Source organism: Amblyraja radiata, chromosome 25 (genome assembly GCF_010909765.2).
Source record: "Amblyraja radiata isolate CabotCenter1 chromosome 25, sAmbRad1.1.pri, whole genome shotgun sequence".
Classification (NCBI taxonomy): Eukaryota; Metazoa; Chordata; class Chondrichthyes; order Rajiformes; family Rajidae; genus Amblyraja; species Amblyraja radiata.
Window position 1 is genome coordinate 35,677,674 of NC_045980.1, and position 18,143 is coordinate 35,695,816.

Sequence of the window (18,143 nt, forward strand, 5' to 3'; positions counted from 1 at the left end):
GAGTTCGCACTGTGGTTTGCTACGCAGTCATGGGTATAGAGTGAGTACAGCAGGGGGCTGAGCACGCAGCCTTGAGGTGCTCCCGCGCTGATTGTTATCGAGGCTGACACATTTCCACCAATACGAACAGACTGTGGTCTGTGGATGAGGAAGTCGAGGATCCAGTTGCAGAGGGATGCGCAGAGACCCAGTTTTGCGAGTTTGGTAACCAGTTTGGAGGGGATGATTGTGTTAAATGCCGAGCTGTAATCAATGAATAACAGCCTGACATATGAGACAAAAATGCTGGAGAAACTCAGTGGGTGAGACATGCAAGGATTGCATGAGGCTGCCTCGCCTGCTGAGTTTCTCCAGTGTTTTTGTCTACCTTCTGTGAACACGTGATTTGATGCCTGCCATCCGGGCCCTATGCAGAACAACCCTATGCCCACCCCTGGTGTAGCTGATATCATGGACTAGAGCCTTTTCCTGTTTGTTCTGATAAATCTTGCAACCATTCAAAATATCTGAATCAATAATTATCATTAATTCTTGGTTTCGCACAGGTAGTAGTAACATAGAATATAAGTGCAGGAGTATGCCATTCGGCCCTTTGAGCCACCACCGAGAAGGACATGGATGCTAATTCGAGAAGGACATGGAAGTTAATTGTGACGTCTTGAAGACAGTCCATATTACAGAGGCAATAGAAAATAGGTGCAGGAGTAAGCCATTCGGTTCTTCGAGTCAGCACTGCCATTCATTATGATCATGGCTGATCATCCAAAATCAGTACCCCGTTCCTGCTTTCTCCCCATATCCCTTGATTCCGTTAGCCCTAAGCGCCAATATCTAGCTCTCTCTTGAATACATCCAGTGAATTGGCCTCCACTGCCTTCTGTGGCAGAGAATTCCACAGATTCACAACTCTCTGGGTGAAAATGTTTTTCCTCACCTAAATGGCCAACCCCTTATTCTTAAATTCTTAAATAAGGGGTATGCCATAAGTCCTGGTTCTGGACTCCCCCAAAATTTTTCCTGCATCTAGCCTGTCCAATCCCTTATGAATTTTATATGTTTCTATAAGATCCCTTCTCATCCTTCTAAATTCCAGTGAATACAAGCCCAGTCACCACATTCTTTCATCATATGTCAGTCCCGCCATCCCAGGAATTAGCCTGGTGAACCTACGCTGCACTCCCTCAATAGCAAGAATGTCCTTCCTCAAATTAGGAGACCAAAACTGCACACAATACTCCAGGTGTGGTCTCACCAGGGCCCTGTACAACTGATCCTTGATCCTTGATCGCTACCTTTAAAGTCATAACTAATGCAATAGTTTCAAATCTAGACTGGATTGTTTTCATCCGTATAACAGAGCATCCAGTGCATTTGTTGCTGTGTGACTACCCCTCATTTATTGCCACACTTTGACTGAACTTTACTTTATTGTTTAGGTTCCACACAGGAAGAAAGTGTCTGGAATTGCAGCAGTCAGTCGGGAAGTCACTGAACGATCACTGCTGTTGCCAGCTGACGCTGCCAACACCTCGCTTGGACAAGCTAGATACCTGATGGACTGAATTTTAATTATTGCTTTTAAATACTAATTTTAGATATTCACTTTGTATTTTGCGTTGAATGTTTTCTTTGAATTATGTAACTCACATAACCCGTGAGAGAGTCATGTTTCTTCTCTGCTAACTTGTATATTCTTTGTATATTGATCACTGAAATGCAACGATGCGGACAAACCATCCGTTGAGGATTCACTTAAGTTATAGTTTAATATTGTCCACTGTCTCTCCAGTCGTCACCACCCTATTCTTGCTTGTCAACCAGGCTATTCCTGGTCGCCACTGGTTTGGCCAGCACAGTGATTGATAAAAAAATACATCTATTGATGCTCCTGAACACATCATCAGTGATGTAACCTGGGGTCATTGGGTGTTTTGGGTCTTTCAACATCAGACACCTTTACCTAGGCGACCCAGCCATGCTTGATCAGACCACGACTTGTGGCCAGATGGCATTCGCTCCTCCCCATGGACCCCCTCTCCTAATCCAGAGCCATCGCGAGGCATTCTCTGCTGCCTCTGTGATATTCTTAATGGCTCTTCTCCTCGCCACGCCGTTGATGCCCAGTGCACTCAAGGCTTTGTAGAGCGATTGCCCTGCAAAACCTCTGCAGCCAACCTTGATGGGCAAACACCTTGCCTTCTAGCCCTGCTTACGGCAGTCTATGACCAGTTCTTTATACTTGGTCATCTTCCTCTCGTGGGCCTCCTCCAGACGGTCCTCCCACGGCACTGTTAGTTCCAACAGGACAATGTTTTTGGATGCCTCTGAGGAGCATGTCTGGCCTCAGGGTGGTCGTGGCAATGTGCTGTGGGAACTTCAGCTGTTTCACCAGGTCTACGGAAAGCTGCCAGTCCTGCGCAGTCGCCAGGATTCTGACAGATTCCTGGCTGCTGTGGTTCTTGGCAGCTGCACTCCAGCCTTCACAAAGGTGATCATCTGGGTGGTGGGGCGTGCTCGTCTGCAGCTGCTGATTCCCATGCTGATGGCTTCTGCAATGGGTTTAAGAACCTGGGCGTGACGCCAGGTGTACCGGGCCTGCCCAAGAGCCTTCGGGCAGCAGCTCAGGATGTGTTCCAACTTTCCCTTGCTTGAGCATTGCGGACAATCTGGAGATTCCACTTTGCCCCAGATGAAGAGGTTCGATGGGCTGGGCAGGACATCATACACTGCCTGGATCAGGAACTTGATGCGCTGTGGTTCAGCCTGCCAGAGCTCAGTCCATGTGACTTTTCAGTCCATAGCCTGCTCCCACCTTGTCCAGGCCCCCTGCTGCCTCAAGCCAACCGCTCTGGTACACCTTACCTCCTCCACCACTGCCCTCACTTCCTCCTGGACCAGCCTGCGCCTCTCCTTCCCCTTGGCCCTGTCAAACTGGGGAGTTGGAAAGATTCCCAGACCAGCTCTTCCCTGAGTCACTGCTCCCACCGGGACTCTGGCGTATCTGAGACTTGCATCATTATAACATTATTAAGTATTAACCAGATGACGTCCAACCCTTTGACTTGATCGATAATGCATTTTCAAAGCTCAAAACCTCAAACCTGCAATGTTACTGTGCAGGTTTTAAGGGGTAATATATTTAGGTGCAAATATTTAGAATAAGACTCACCTTGGGCATTGAAGTGACATCCCCTCTGAGTAGAAATGTACAGGTATCATTTCAAATGTTCTTTTGATTTCTATACTACCAAAAACGGATGAAACCATTTTAAGTCCATTTGTAAAGACGTGTTTCGGGTGTTTCACTGACTCGGTGTAATGCTGTTACTAGGTCTCAAATATGTTTGAAAGCTTTTTTCATGCTCAATTATGCAGATTGCTCCATGCACCATTTGCTAACTTTTAAATAAAAAATTCTGAAGAAAATTACTTTAAAAAAAAAAAAAGTGTGGTCCTCTAGCAAACACAAATTCTACAGATAGATACATAATGATGGAGTACCTCGGCGGGTCAGGCAACATCGCTGGAGAAAAGGAATAGGTGAGGTTTTGGGCCAAGACATTTCTTCTGCAGATTTTGTGTAGATTTGTACGTGAAAGTACTTCAATGCTATAACTATTATTGTGGAATGTAAACACAAACCAGGGGCAGTAGGCCCCTCGAGCCTGCTCTGCCACTCACCATGATCTTGGCCGACCTGCTCCCGCCTCATCTCATTATCCTCATGTAGATTGGTTACATTACTTACTAACCAATGGAGTGCTTTATTAATCTAAGCTCCGCCTACTACTACACCATTCATGTTATCGCAACTGGACATGCGCTGTTAGTTGGTGATGCAGCACAGTAGAACTAACATGTTGTAGTGTGTTGTATACATTTCTCAATACATACTGCTGTACCAGATCCTTGAGTATGTGGGACTTACTCAACACCTCAATTCCCCAAACTTCAAATATTTATCTACTTCAGAGTCATCAGGGTGCAGGTGCTGGAATCTTTAGGGGGAAAAAAGCAAAGTGCTGGAGGAACTCAACAGATCAGGCAGCATCTGTGGTGGCAGTGGACTGGAGATGTTTTGGGATGGGGCCCTTCTTCAGCAAATTGGCAAATGGAATTTAATTCCGACAGAGGTAAGTGATACATTTTGGAAGATCAAATAGTGGTAGACATATGCATTAAAAATAGCAGAGAATTAGAGAATGGTGATCAATAGAGGAATCCAAGTCACAGAAGGAGGCAACACATGTCAATAGAAAGTGTGCACCATGCTTGTCTTTATAGATCAATGGAAAGAATTTAAGATTTTTTAATTTTTTAATGTTCATAAGGTCACCATCTGCCATACCATTACAGATCACATCACTTCAGGCGATCTCCCCTCCACAGCCTCCAGCCCTGCAGTGCCCATTTCTATATCCTACCGGATTCTCAACAGGACCTCTTATATGTCCTTTATTTATCACTTCAGGCGATCTCCCCTCCACAGCCTCCAGCCCTGCAGTGCCCATTTCTATATCCTACCGGATTCTCAACAGGACCTCTTATATGTCCTTTATTTATGCCTATGTGATTTCAAGCTTAATAGCACCTTTCTATTTGGTGACCAACACATCACACACAACCTCCAAGAGTGTCTTGAAGTCTCTTGGCCAATTAATCATTCACCTTATGGAAACTTACTGAATAGTAAAAGGCTTAGATAGAGGGGAGGTGGAGAGGATGCTTCCAGTAGTGGGAGAGTCTAGGACTGGAGGTCAGGATGAAAATGTGGTGAATTTGTGGAATTCTTTGCCATAGAAGGCTGTGAAGGACAATTCAATTGATATTTTTAAGGCAGAGATAGATAGATCCTTGATTAGAATGTGTGTCAGGGATTATGGGGAGAAGACCGGAGAATGGGTTTAGGAGAGAGAGAGATAGATCTGCTATGATTGAATGGCGGAGCTGACTTGATGGGCCAAATGACCCTATCCTATCACTTATGACTTTAATGTATATTGTGTAACCATTTGTGCTAAATCATTTTAATAGGTTGTAAAACAAGAATACTCCAAAGGTGTGCAACTAACCTTTACTCGGGTGACATCAGCTTTGCCACATATACTTTCATTACCCAACCACTAAGGTTAGACTGTACCACTAAATCAGTGATTGTCCAATGACAAGGGATCATATTAACTGTGGTCCTTTGGCTGCGAGGTGTCCTTTTCAGACCGTAGGGAGTGAGGAGCAGGTTCACTGGTCCCTGAACACTGAGACTGGTGACAATTCCACATTGCTCGGGGTGTTGATGCATCCTGCTCGGATTTGATGTGGTAAGGGAGGAAGTTGCTACTTACTGTATACTTTACATACCTAAGACTTTTATCAATGTTTAAATAACCGCCATTAATTTTTCATAATAGTTGCTGTCTAATTTATACTGATCAATCATTGACTTGTTCCAACTCTCTCCTTCAGAGAGTCATTGATGTCCCAATTCTCTCCTTCAGAGCTTCTGTGTTTGGTGACATTGATCGTGGACGTGCTACTCTGGAAGTTCTGGGATGGCCATCGCCCGGCAGAGGACGATCCACCTGTTGGTGGCCGGGCTGCTGCTAGCCACAGTCGGCCTGGTCTTACACTTCGTCACGCCGCTCATTATCCGGGACCAGGTTATTAAGGTAGGAAACAGGTCTTGGTACTGGTGTCATGGACTGGTTCGGCGGGAGAGAGTGATTCACTGACAGCAAGCATTGGTTCAGTGACTCCCCGAGATGTATGGGTTTCAGCTGTTAGGAGATTGTTTTCTTCCATTTAGGTGAGATGTCAGAGGATTCAGGTTTATTACTGTCCTGTGTACCGAGATACAATGAAAAGCTTTGTTTTGCATGCTATCCCAACAAATTAGATCAGATACAGTGCCCTCCATAATGTTTGTGACAAAGATCCATCATTTATTTATTTGCCTCTGTACTCCACAATTTGAGATTTGTAATAGAAAAAAATCACATGTGGTTAAAGTGCACATTGTCAGATAGCATTTTTTATCCATTTTGGTTTCACCATGTAGAAATTACAGCAGTGTTCATACATAGTCCCCCCCATTTCAGGGTACCATTATGTTTGGGGCACAGCAATGTCATGTAAATGAAAGTAGTCATGTTTAGTATTTTATTGCATATCCTTTGCATGCAATGACTGCTTGAAGTCTGCGATTCATGGACATCACCAGTTGCTGGGTGTCTTCTCTGGTGATGCTCTGCCAGGCCTGTATTGCAGCCATCTTTAGCTTATGCTTGTTTTGGGGGCTAGTCCCCTTGAGTTTTCTCTTCAGCATATAAATGGCATGCTCAATTGGGTTCAGATCGGGTGATTGACTTGGCTACTCAAGAGTTGACCACTTTTTAGCTTTGAAAAACTCCTTTGTTGCTTTGTTTGTCATCATTGTTTTGCTGTAGAATGAACCGCCGGCCAATGAGTTTTGAGGCATTTGTTTGAACTTGAACAGATAGGATATGTCTATACACTTCAGAATTGATTATGCTACTATCATCAGCAGTTGTTTCATCAATGAAGATAAGTGAGCCAGTACCTTCAGCAGCCATACATGCCCAGGCCATAACACCCTCACCACCGTGTTTCACAGATGAGGTGGTATGCGTTGGATCTTGGGCAGTTCCATCTCTCCTCCATACTTTGTCAGTGTTGGAGATGGCATAGAGTCATACAGCACGGAAACAGGCTCTTCAGCCAAACATGCCCCTTCTATACTAGTCCCACCTGCCTGTGTTAGAAACATAGAAACATAGAAAATAGATGCAGGAGTAGGCCATTCGGCCCTTCGAGCCTGCACCGCCATTCAATATGATCATGGCTGATCATCCAACTCAGTATCCTGTACCTGCCTTCTCTCCATACCTCCTGATCCCTTTAGCCACAAGGGCCACATCTAACTCCCTCTTAAATATAGCCAATGAACTGGCCTCAACTACCTTCTGTGGCAGAGAATTCCACAGATTCACCGCTCTCTGTGTGAAAAATGTTTTCCTCATCTCAGTCCTAAAAGATTTCCCCCTTATCCTTAAACTGTGACCCCTTGTTCTGGACTACCCCAACATCGGGAACAATCTTCCTGCATCTAGCCTGTCCAACCCCTTAAGAATTTTGTAGGTAATTGGTTTGGTCTATATCCCTCTAAACCTGCCCTATCCATGTACATGTACAAATGTCTTTTAAACGCTGCCTCAATTACTGATGCCTATGTAATCTTCCCCCCCCCCCTCTCACCTTAAACTTATGTCCTCTGGTTCTTGATTCCCTTACTCTAGGTAAAAGACTCTATGCATTAACCCTATTTATTTCCCTCATGATCCTATACACCTTTATAAGATCAACCCTCATCTTCCCGTGCTCCAAGGAAGTCCTAGCCTGCTCAACCTCATCCTGCAGCTCAAACCCTCAAGTCCTGGTAACATCCTCATAAATGTTCTTTGTACCCTTTCCAGCTCAACATTTTTCTATAACAGTTATCAAAACTAGACGTAATCATCCAAATGTGGCCTCACCAATGTCTTGTACAACTGTAACATAACCTCCCAACTTCCATACCGATGGAGGCTAATGTGTTGAAAGCCTGAATCACCCTTTGATGCCACTTTCAAGGGAATATGTACCTGGACTCCGAGACCGCTTTGCTCTAAAACATTCCTCTGAGCCCTGCCATTTACCTTGCAGACCCTGGTTAGACCTAAACTTCATCAATCATTCCTCAGCCCACCTGCCCAATTGCTCTGATGGGCGGTCTTCCTGCTGAACAAAGCAGCGGGCCCAGAACTGGATGTCCATGAAATCCTCACTGTTTGTGAGGAAGAGACTCTGCCACAAGACTTTAAGCTACAGATCTCTCCCTCTTTATAAAAGCAACAAAGCAGACTGTGGCCTCTCATCTGTTGCTGAGAAGTTTCTCACCTGATTAACTGTTTGAGAAGAAACCTGACAGAGGCGTAGCTCGGTCTCAGACCGGCTGTGAAATGTCCACATGGTCTCCTGGTGGACATGTCCAAGGGATGCAACACTGTTCTCATTGGCCTGACAAGGTCCCTCGGCATTCGAGGTCACCCTCTCATGGACCAGGCACTTCACTCGCGTCATTTATTGCCACGTGTACCAAGGCACAGTGATGCTAGGGCCTCTGAAACGGTGAAACAGCCAATTGACATTTCCAATGGAGTGAAACAGACTGTGTCTTTGCTCCCGACTTATTTGTCCTGAAGCATGTCTTGTTGACCTTGAGAGAGGAATGTACTTGCAACACGTTGCTCTTGACCTCTAGAGGCTGGGGGCAGGGGCCCAGGTGATGAGAGACACCGTTTGCTGATAACTCCCCCCTTTGTGGCACGTCCCGAGTTTGACCTTTAATTAATTGACAAGCTTGCAAAGCCTCACCACCCTTCAGTCTTACAATTAGTCTGCACCGGACCCTGCCCCGCCACTCCTCACCACCACTCCCCACCGCTCGCCTGCCCCATCACTCCCCACGTCTCCTCTGCCCCGTCACTCCCATCTGTCCCGGCTCCTTGCCCTGAGTGTGAATGCCAGGCCTGTTTTTAAAGTACTGACTTCATTTCAATCAAGGTGGCACAGAGGTGCAGCTGGTAGAGCTGTTGCCTCACAGCGCCAGAGATCCAGGTTCAATCCTGATTCAGGTGTCTATGTGGAGTTTGCATGTTCTCCTTGTGACTGCGTGGGTTTCCTCCGGGTGCTCCAGTTTCCTCCCGCACTACAAAGACGTGCGGGTTTGTAGGTTAATTGGCCTCTAGTGCCCCTGGTGTGTAGGGAGTAGATGAGGAAGTGGGATAACATAGAACTAGTGTGAACGGGTGATTGGTGGCTGGCATGGACTTGGTGGGCCAAAAGGCCTGTTTCCGTGCTGTATTGTTTAATGGTTATATTCCATGCTGTATCGCTAGAGAGGAAATTGCAGGTGACCTGGCTGAAGTTATCATTAAATCTGATCTATTGATCAATTAACCATCTTGCATCTCCCATAATATAACACCTCACACTTGTTTGAATTAAATTGCATCTGCCATTTCCCTGCTCAAATTTCTAACAATTTAGAAAATGGGATAATATTCCTTACTAATCACAACTTCCCTACAAACAGTAATCAGACCATCTACATTCCTATCACAAACAACAGAGGTCCCAGCTGTGAACGCCACTGGTCACAGGGCTGCTGTCAGAGATACACCCTTCAATCATTACCCTGCCATGTCTTCTATGGTCATTCCATCTCATCATGGATCCCAAGTGACTTAATCTTCGGGACCATGCATGAGCCTAGCATGAGAACCATTATCGAATGCTTTACTGAAGTCCATGAAGGCAACATCCACTGCCCTCCCCTCATCAATCATCTTCCTCAAAAATATTCTAATTTGTGAGACTACTCACCATGCATATAGTGTGACTTCTCGTCACAACTCCCATGCTTTTCCAACAGTGAGGAATCTTGTCCATTATTTTCCCCTCGTTGGATGTAAAGCTCACCAGCTGAGAATTTCCTGATTTGTCCTTGTTGCCCTTGTTAAATAGGTAACATTTTCTATTCTCCTGTCTTCTGGGATCTTCCCAGTAGCTAAAGAAGATATAAAAATCTCTGTCAAGACTCCAACAATAACCTATCATAGTTCCCATCAGCCCTGGGGACTTACTTACCCATATTAAAGTTTCTCAAGCATTTGTGGAGGCAAAGGAATTGCCAATGTTTTATGTCGAAACCTGCATCAGGAACAATAGTGGACATAGGCGTTGTGGAGAAGAGAGGAGGAGGGGTGAGACCGGGGTCGGAAGGTGATTGTTGGATGAACTATCAAGGGTCAGTTGGATGAACAGGAGAAAGATGGTGCAGGTGAAACCAGGTGTGGGAGAGGTTGGGTGATAGGCAGGCAAGATGGAGTCAGTGGGGAGAGGGAACAAAAAAGAATGATTGGGGTGAATGGGGGAAGAAAAGGATGTGAGGACCAGATGTAGATTGAAGAAGGACGAGAGGGAAACACAGGAGGTAAAGGTTGCCTGAATTAGAAAATTAATTGTTCAAGGTAAATACTAAACTTAGTACCATGATCAGCTCTAATTGCTTGTTATCTGAATATTGCAAAAAGCAGCTATCAATGATGAGTTGCAAAGTGTTGCATAAAGTTTAATCTAATTTGAGGTCATGTCAAACTTTATAACAAGCCTACTCCTCAGTGGGTTCCAAGTCTAGATTGCCCATTTGATATCAAAGCTCAGTGCTTGTTTAGTACGGCAAGCTGAACTAATTCCATCTGCACACCTTTCCCTTTCCCTGCCTGTTCAACGCCTCTGAATCTGCTTCTACCACTTCCCCAGGCAACAGGTTCCAGGCACAGTGGAAGACCCCTGCAGTGTGCCTGCAATCCTAGAGGGTCAGGTGGTGGATGTTTGTGAAGTGGCGGTTACAAAGGAAAACTGAAAGGTCTGAGGGTGGATAAGTCACCTGGACCGGATGGACTGCACCCCATGGTTGTGAAGGACATGGCCTCAGAGATTGTGGAGGCATTAGTTGTGATATTTCAAGAATCACTAGAGTTAGGAGTGGTTCCTGTAGATTGAAAAATTGCGACTATCACCCCATTGAACAAGAAAGGAGCCGAGCCAGTTAGCCTGACCCTATCGAAGTTCACGATAAAAAAGGCCAAAGTCAGTATGGTTTTGTGAAGGGAAGATCTTGCCTGACGAATCTGCTGGAGTTCTTTGAGGAAGTTAATAGCAGGACAGACAGAGGGGAGGCTGTAGATGGTGTTTACCTAGCTTTTCAGAAGGTCTTCGATTAGGTGTTACACATCAGGCTGCTAGGGAAGACGAGAGCCCATGGTATTGAAGGGAAGATACGAGCATGGATTGCGAGTTGACTGGATGGCAGAAGGCAAAGAGTAACAATAAAAGGCACTTTTTCAGGTTGGCTGCCAGTGACTAGTGGAGTTCTGCAAGGGCCGGTGCTGGGGCTGCTTCTCTTCACATTGTATATCAATGATTTAGATAAGGGAATTGAAGGCTTTGTGGCCAAGTTTGCAGTTGATGCGAAGATAGGTGGAGGGGCAGGCAGTGTAGAGGAAGCATGGACTCTGCAGCAGGATTTGGACAGGTTAGGAGAGTGGGCAGAAAAGTGGCAGATAAAATTCAGTATAGCACAGTTATGAGTCGTGCATTTTGATAATAAGAATAAAGGAGTAGATTATTTTCTGAATGGGGACAGAATCCAGAAATCGTAGGTGCAAAGGGACTTGGGAGTGCTGGTGCAGGATTCCCAAAAAGTTAATCTGCAAGTCGAATCTGTAGTAAGGAAGGCAAATTCAATGCTAGCATTAATATCAAGGGGACTGGAATACAAAAACAGAGATGTAATCCTGAGGCTCTATAAGGTGCTGGTCAGGACACTTTTGGAGTACTGTGAGCAAATCTGGGGCCCATATCTGTGGAAGGATGTCAAAGGTCAAAGGTCAAGGTCAAAAACTTTATTTGCCATTTGTGCTTACACACATAGGAACTCTTGTGCGGTTCTTCAGAGAGTCAAGTCAAATTAAAAAGACACACAGAAAGACACATAATCTATAAAAACATATACTTCTCTAGAAATAAAAAAAGAAAGTGCCTAAAACCCTATATAAAGGGGAAAGTGAGAGCATTGTAACTTGCACAAACCCTATATAAAAGTGTCGATTGCATTGTAAATTGCACAGGCCCAGGAGACAATATAATATGATATAATATGATATGCTATGAGGTAGGTCAGGACATCAGTTCATTTTGTTTTGGCCAAGAGTCTCACTGTGGCAGGGAAGAAGCTCTTAAAAAAAGCGTGTTCTGTTTGTGGCGATGCTGTCCGCTCGTCTGTGCCTGAGGTTGTATGTGCAGTTTTTGTGTTTGAGCAGGGAGTGAGCTAGATGTAGTGTGTCTCTGATGATTCTCTCTGCTCTTTTTTGACAGCGCTGTGTGTAGATTGTGTCCATGGAGGGGAGTTCCGTTCTGATAATCCTCTCTGCAGTCTTTATGACTCTTTGCAGAGCCTTCCTCTCTGTCTGTGTGGTGTTTCCATACCACACCGTGATGCCTGTGGTGAGGATGCTCTCTATCAGTCCTTTGTAGACCTGGGTGAGAGGGCGACAGTGCAGACCAGCTTTTCTGAGCAGCCTGATGAAGTACAGTCTCTGCTGGGCTTTTTTCACTGTGGCTGCAGTGTTCAAAGTCCAGTTCAGATCTGATGTTACTTGTAATCCCAGGTATCTGTAACTGTCCGCCCTCTCCACCACAGTCCCCTTGATGATGAGGGGCTGCAGGGGGGGGTGGATTATTTCTGAAGTCCATTATTATTTCTCTTGCCTTGTCTGTGTTGAGGCTTAGGTCGTTCACCTCACCATAGGCAAGAATGTCGTTCACCAGACTCCTGTAGCCTGACTCGTCCCCCCCCTTGATGAGGCCCAGGATGGTGGTATCATCCGCATACTTAATAATGATGGTATTTTCCTGGGTGGAGACACAGTCGTGTGTGTACAGGGTGAAAAGTTTGGGACTGAGACAGCAGCCTTGTGGTGATCCTGTGCTGACGGTGAGCTCTGCAGACACCCTCCATCCCATCCTCACCACCTGTGGTCTTTCAGTCAGGAAATCCAAGATCCAGTTGCAGGTGGGAGTCGGGACGCCGAGGTCTGTCAGCTTCTCAGTCAGCCTGCCCGGGCGAATGGTGTTAAAAGCCGAGCTGTAATCCAGGAACAGCGTTCTGACGTATGTTCCTCTGCTGTCCAGGTGTTGCAGGATGTGGTGTAGAGCAATGGCCACTGCGTCGTCCACTGAGCGGTTGGGGCGGTAGGCGAACTGGAGGGGGTCGATCGTGCCCGGGACCATGTGATTGATATGTGTGAGAACCAGTTTTTCTAGACACTTCATGGCAACTGGCGTGAGTGCCACTGGCCTGAAGTCATTCAGGGTGGATGGGTTTGGTTTTTTTGGAACTGGTACAATGGTGGAAAATTTAAAAATACGGGGGACCACTGCTTGGTTTAAAGACAGATTGAAGATGTCTACATACACTCCAGTGAGTTGTTCTGCACAGGCCTTCAGAATTTTAGGAGGGACGCCATCTGGTCCCACAGCCTTGTGGGGGTTCACCTGCCTCAGAGCTTTCAGGACCTGTGTGGGTGTCACCTGAAAGACAGTGTCCATGGGGTTGCAGGGGGCTTTTGAGGGGGTGTCTGTGTTCAGTCTGTCAAACCTGGTGTAGAAGGTATTAAGGCTGTCTGGGAGGGTGACATCCTGGTGGCCTGTGGTTGGTACTGTTTTCTTGTAGTTTGTGACTGCTTGGATTCCCTGCCACATACTGCGTGTGTTGTTACTTAGGTAAAAGCTTTCAAGTTTTTGGGAATAAGCCCTCTTTGCAGCTCTGCCTTTCCTGATCTTCTGTTTTATGTTTCCATTGAACCAAGGTTTCTGGTTTGGAAACACACGCACAGTTCTGGGAGGGGCACATATAGATGTGCACCAGCTGATGTAGTCACTCACAGCCTCTGTGTATTCATGAATGTCATCTGTGGCCACCTTAAAGATGTTCCAGTCTGTAGCCTCTAAACATCCCTGCAGGCTAGCCTGTGCACTGTCCGTCCAGGTGTTAACAGTTCTGACTGTGACTGGCTGTGCCTTAAGCCTCTTGGTGTAGGTGGGCTTGAGCCGAATTGCCAGGTGGTCAGACTTGCCGAAGTGGGGTATTGGTTCAGCTGTAAAAGCATTTCTGATATTACTGTAGCAGTGGTCCAGTATCATATTTCCTCTAGTTGGGAAAGTCACAAACTGATACAGTTTTGGTATGTTTTTCTTGAGGTTGCAATGATTAAAGTCTCCCAGAATAATAAAAGCAGCATCAGGATATTTGTTTTCATGCTCATTGATCATGTTGTGTAGCTCCCTGAGTGCAGCCTCTTCTTTGGCGGAAGGGGGAATATACACGACACTCACAATAATACATTGCAGTTCTCTGGGTAGATAAAACGGCCGTAGCTTCACAGTTAGATACTCCACATTCTCAGAGCAAGATTTAGAAATAAGCTTACAGTCGGTACACCAGGTTTGTTTGACGAGGACGGCCGTTCCTCCGCCGCGGGTCTTGCCGCTGTCCGCTGCGCTCCGGTCCTCCCTGAAGGCCGTGTAGCCGTCTGGTGTTATCGCCTCGTCGGGTGTCCTTTCCCCCAGCCATGTTTGACAGAAGCACAGCATGGAGCAGTCCTGTAAGTCCCTCTGCGTGGAGATCCGAGCATGGAGCTCATCCATCTTATTTACCAGAGACTGGACGTTAGCAAACAGTATGACCGGGAGGGCTAACCTTCCACTGCTAACCAAGCGCCGGAGTCGTCGTTCGGCCCCTCCCCGTCTGCCGCGTCTCCGCCTGGGCCTGTCGTTGTCCGGGTGTCGGCCTAGCGTCGAGTCGCCGTAGCGTATTAGCTCAGGGTAGGGGTTAAACGTGCTCGGGTCTAAATGTCCAAAAGGACTGCACTCTCTCAGCCGTAGTAGGGTCACCTGGTCATAGACGCCGTTTGCTGACCATGCTGTTACCGTAGTATGGCACAAAATAACAAGAGACAGACAAAAAAGCAGGTTGACTCTGAGAGCTCCGCGACGTCGCCCTCTCAGGAGCTCCATCTTCCGAAAAAATGTGCTGGCTCTGGAGAGGGTCCAGAGGAGGTTTACAAGAATGATTCCAGGAATGAGTGGGTTAGCATATGATGAGCGTTTGACGGCACTGGGCCTGTACTCGCTGGAGTTTAGAAGGTTGAGGGGGGACCTCATTGAAACTTACAGTATAATGAAAGGCATAGATAGAGTGGATGTGGAAAGGATGTTTCTACTGGTGGGAGAGTCTAGGACCAGAGGATATAGCCTCAGAATTAAAGGGAGCTCTTTTAGAAAGGAAGTGTGGAGGAATTTCTTTAGTCAGAGAGTAGTTAGTCTGTGGATCTCATTGCCACAGAGGGCTGTGGATGCAAAGTCTGGATATTTTTAAGGCAGAGATAGACAAATTATTGATTAGAACGGGTGTCAAGGGCTATGGGGAGAAGGCAGGAAAATGGGATTAGGAGGCAGAGATCAGCCTTGATTGAATGGTGGGGTGGACTCGATGGGCCAAATGGCCTAATTCTATAACTTGTGAACGTGAGCTGGGATTGAGGCACTTTGGAGGAGTGGACACGGGTTCATCATAATCATAATCATACTTTATTAGCCAAGTATGTTTTGCAACATACGAGGAATTTGATTTGCCATCCAGTCATACCAATAAAAAGCAACAAGACACAAAATACATTTTAACATAAACATCCACCACAGCGACTCCTCCACATTCCTCACTGTGATGGAAGGCAAAAAAAAGTTCAATCTCTTCCCTTCTTTGTTCTCCCATTGATGGGATGATCTTGGCTCCCGTAGCCGGTGGTTGGGCCTGAAAAAGTTACTTTTATAACTACTAAACCAGGTTCGCTTCTTAATAAACAGACACCACACAAACTGTTTGGTAGACCAGTTCAAAACTTTACTTAACATCGGCCGATGGAAGGGAGCGAGAATTCCAGCTAAGTGACCAATATAGACACTCGACTGTCCTCGGTCCCCTTCTCTGAACAACAGAATTACATCGCATTATATAGTGTTTCTTTGTCACATTAGCACATTCCACAGACATTAATCATGGTCAGAGGTACAGGAAAAGGCATCACATCAAAGGCCTTTTGTTTACATAGTACAAGATAACATTGGCCATTTGGTTTACGACATTTTATCTTACTACTTCCCTGGTTCCTCTCTCGTCCTTCATAAACATTGGCCATTTGGTTTACGGCATCTTACTTCAAAGATGTGACTAGCTGTTTCTCTCTTCCTTTATCGCCTCCTCCCCCATAAACATTGGTCATTTGGTTTATGGCATCTTACTTCAAAGATGTGACTAGCTGTTTCTCTCTTCCTTTATCGCCTCCTCCCCCATAAACATTGGTCATTTGGTTTATGGCATCTTACTTCAAAGATGTGACTAGCTGTTTCTCTCTTCCTTTCTCGCCTCCTCCCCCATAACATTGGCCATTTTGTTTACGGCATCTTACTTCAAAGAGATCTAGCTCTTCTCTGCTTGTCACTTGGGAGACAATGTTATGGTATTTATTATCTCACACACCCGCAACCCAAGGCAAGCCTAATTTGAGACTAAATATAAGCTGTAAGCTAGCCCAGAAGCCAATTTAATATCTTCTTATATTTTAACTAAAATTCGGCTTCATCATTCCATCCTTTTATCAAAATTTTGATAACAACTACAGTCCTTGCTGAGTACATACGAAAGACCATAAGCATCTCATCAGACAAATTAATAGTACACTAGTAACACAATCATTTCATAGTGGACAATCGTTCCACAAGTCCCTCCAAACATTTTAAATGGCCACCAACCTCCCCCGGACGTGACACTAAGATACTACCATAGGACAGGAAAAGGATCATAAAAATTGCTCAGCCTTTATTCGGCTTCGCTTGGAATTCCCCGTGTGCTGGTGTAACTGGTTCATGCTTCTCTTGTGTGGCACTGCATTTGCAACATAACAATGCCCTGTCACAAATATACTGTTTCCTAAAAATACACCAGTGCCTTGGTTGTGGCAAAAACAGGTAGATTTAACTGGCCTTTGCAGACCTCTTACTGTCTGTAGTCAGGATATCTTTGCTGCGCTTGTCATGTTTGACTTCAATCTTGTTTAAAAGGAGGTGTGTACCATCCTTTAAATGTGGGTTAGTCCGCAAGTTTGCCATTCTGAAGAAAGTTCAGTCCATGTGGGCTGGGCCACCCCAGAATAAAGGGAGCATCAATAGCCCATCGTCCTTGTTTCCACAAACTGTTCACAGTCAATCAAATGTATCCAGCGACGATGATCTTCAATCTTTACAGCAGTTCATGTTGTTAGCAACACTTGGTTGTTCTTTTCAACACAGTCTCAATTCTTCTTGTCCCAGCACCCCCGTCATCGTATAGCTTTTATGGCTTCCAGCAAAGCTCCTCCATCCTGGGAATGTAGATCTGGCAAGACATGGGTTAATTGCCGTCCATACATAATTAGTTAATTGCCCAGGGCCTGTAAGTGGCTTCCCCCCACTCTCCAGGGGGTGGACACAGCAGCTTTTCCTGTATCAATCTTGTTCCCAACTGAGTTTCTCCAGCACTTTTGTCTTCCTTTGATCCTCCAGTATCTCAGTTCCTTCTTAACACTTCCCTGTGAACTTATTCTTTAATCCAATTATATCCGAAGAGGCTCTCTCCACCTGAATATTCAATTCTCCAAATATGTTCTCTTCCCCAATCTACTTTATCTTCTCACCTTTCATCCCTCATTGTGAGTTCCCTAAAACCCCCTTTTGTAAGTCATAATACAATTTTTCATCTACCATCATTTCCCTCAAACAGCCCATGCTTCAAAATCTTTTTGTTTGCTTGAAAACAGTAATCTTGCTTCATTTGCATTTTAAAAGACAACCTCTGTTATCATATCAAAACAATCTTTCCCAAAAGAACTCACTCAGAATCAGTAATCAATAATACATTTTCTTTTTCTCTGTAATTTTGACATTTCCAATCTCATTTAACACTTTAATCGGGATGAGTCTTTTTTTTAACTTGGCTCAAAAGATTTATAATCAACCAACACATTTTATCATTTGAGTATAGCTCCGCCCCCCCCATTCATGCCTGTTTCTTCACGGAGCACACCATAGATAGATAAGATAAGATAAGATAAGATAAGATAAGATAACCTTTATTGTCATTCAGACCGAAGTCTGAACGAAATTAAAGCAGTCATACATACAATACAATACAATAAAAAACAACAATAAACACATATTAACATCCACCACAGTGAGTCCACCCAACATCTTCTCACTGTGATGGAGGCAAAAGTCTTAGGTCTCCAGTCTCTTCCCTCCTCTTCTCCCTCTGCGCTGAGGCGATACCACCCGGGCGATGTTAAAAACTGTCCCGCGGCTCAAACACCGCGGCCCGGGGTGGTCGAAGCTGCCGCCCACCAGTCCTGCTGACACAGCTGCTGGCCCGC

At 45.4% G+C, this 18,143-nt stretch overlaps 1 protein-coding gene across 5 annotated transcripts in view; it reads left to right on the plus strand.

Moving 5' to 3' along the window:
- The window catches only part of scarb1 (scavenger receptor class B member 1), a 40,162-nt gene extending 36,256 nt beyond the window's left edge, over positions 1 to 3,906 (plus strand). For 3 of the 5 annotated variants that reach the window (XM_033043862.1, XM_033043865.1, XM_033043864.1), the window contains one exon: positions 1,437 to 3,906. In XM_033043862.1, the coding sequence (XP_032899753.1) occupies positions 1,437 to 1,562 (126 nt within the window). In that variant the 3' untranslated portion in view covers positions 1,563 to 3,906. The remainder of the gene's footprint in view (positions 1 to 1,436) is intronic. The other 2 variants (XM_033043866.1, XM_033043863.1) reach the window with 2 other exon arrangements.
- Positions 3,907 to 18,143: the final 14,237 nt, after the last annotated feature.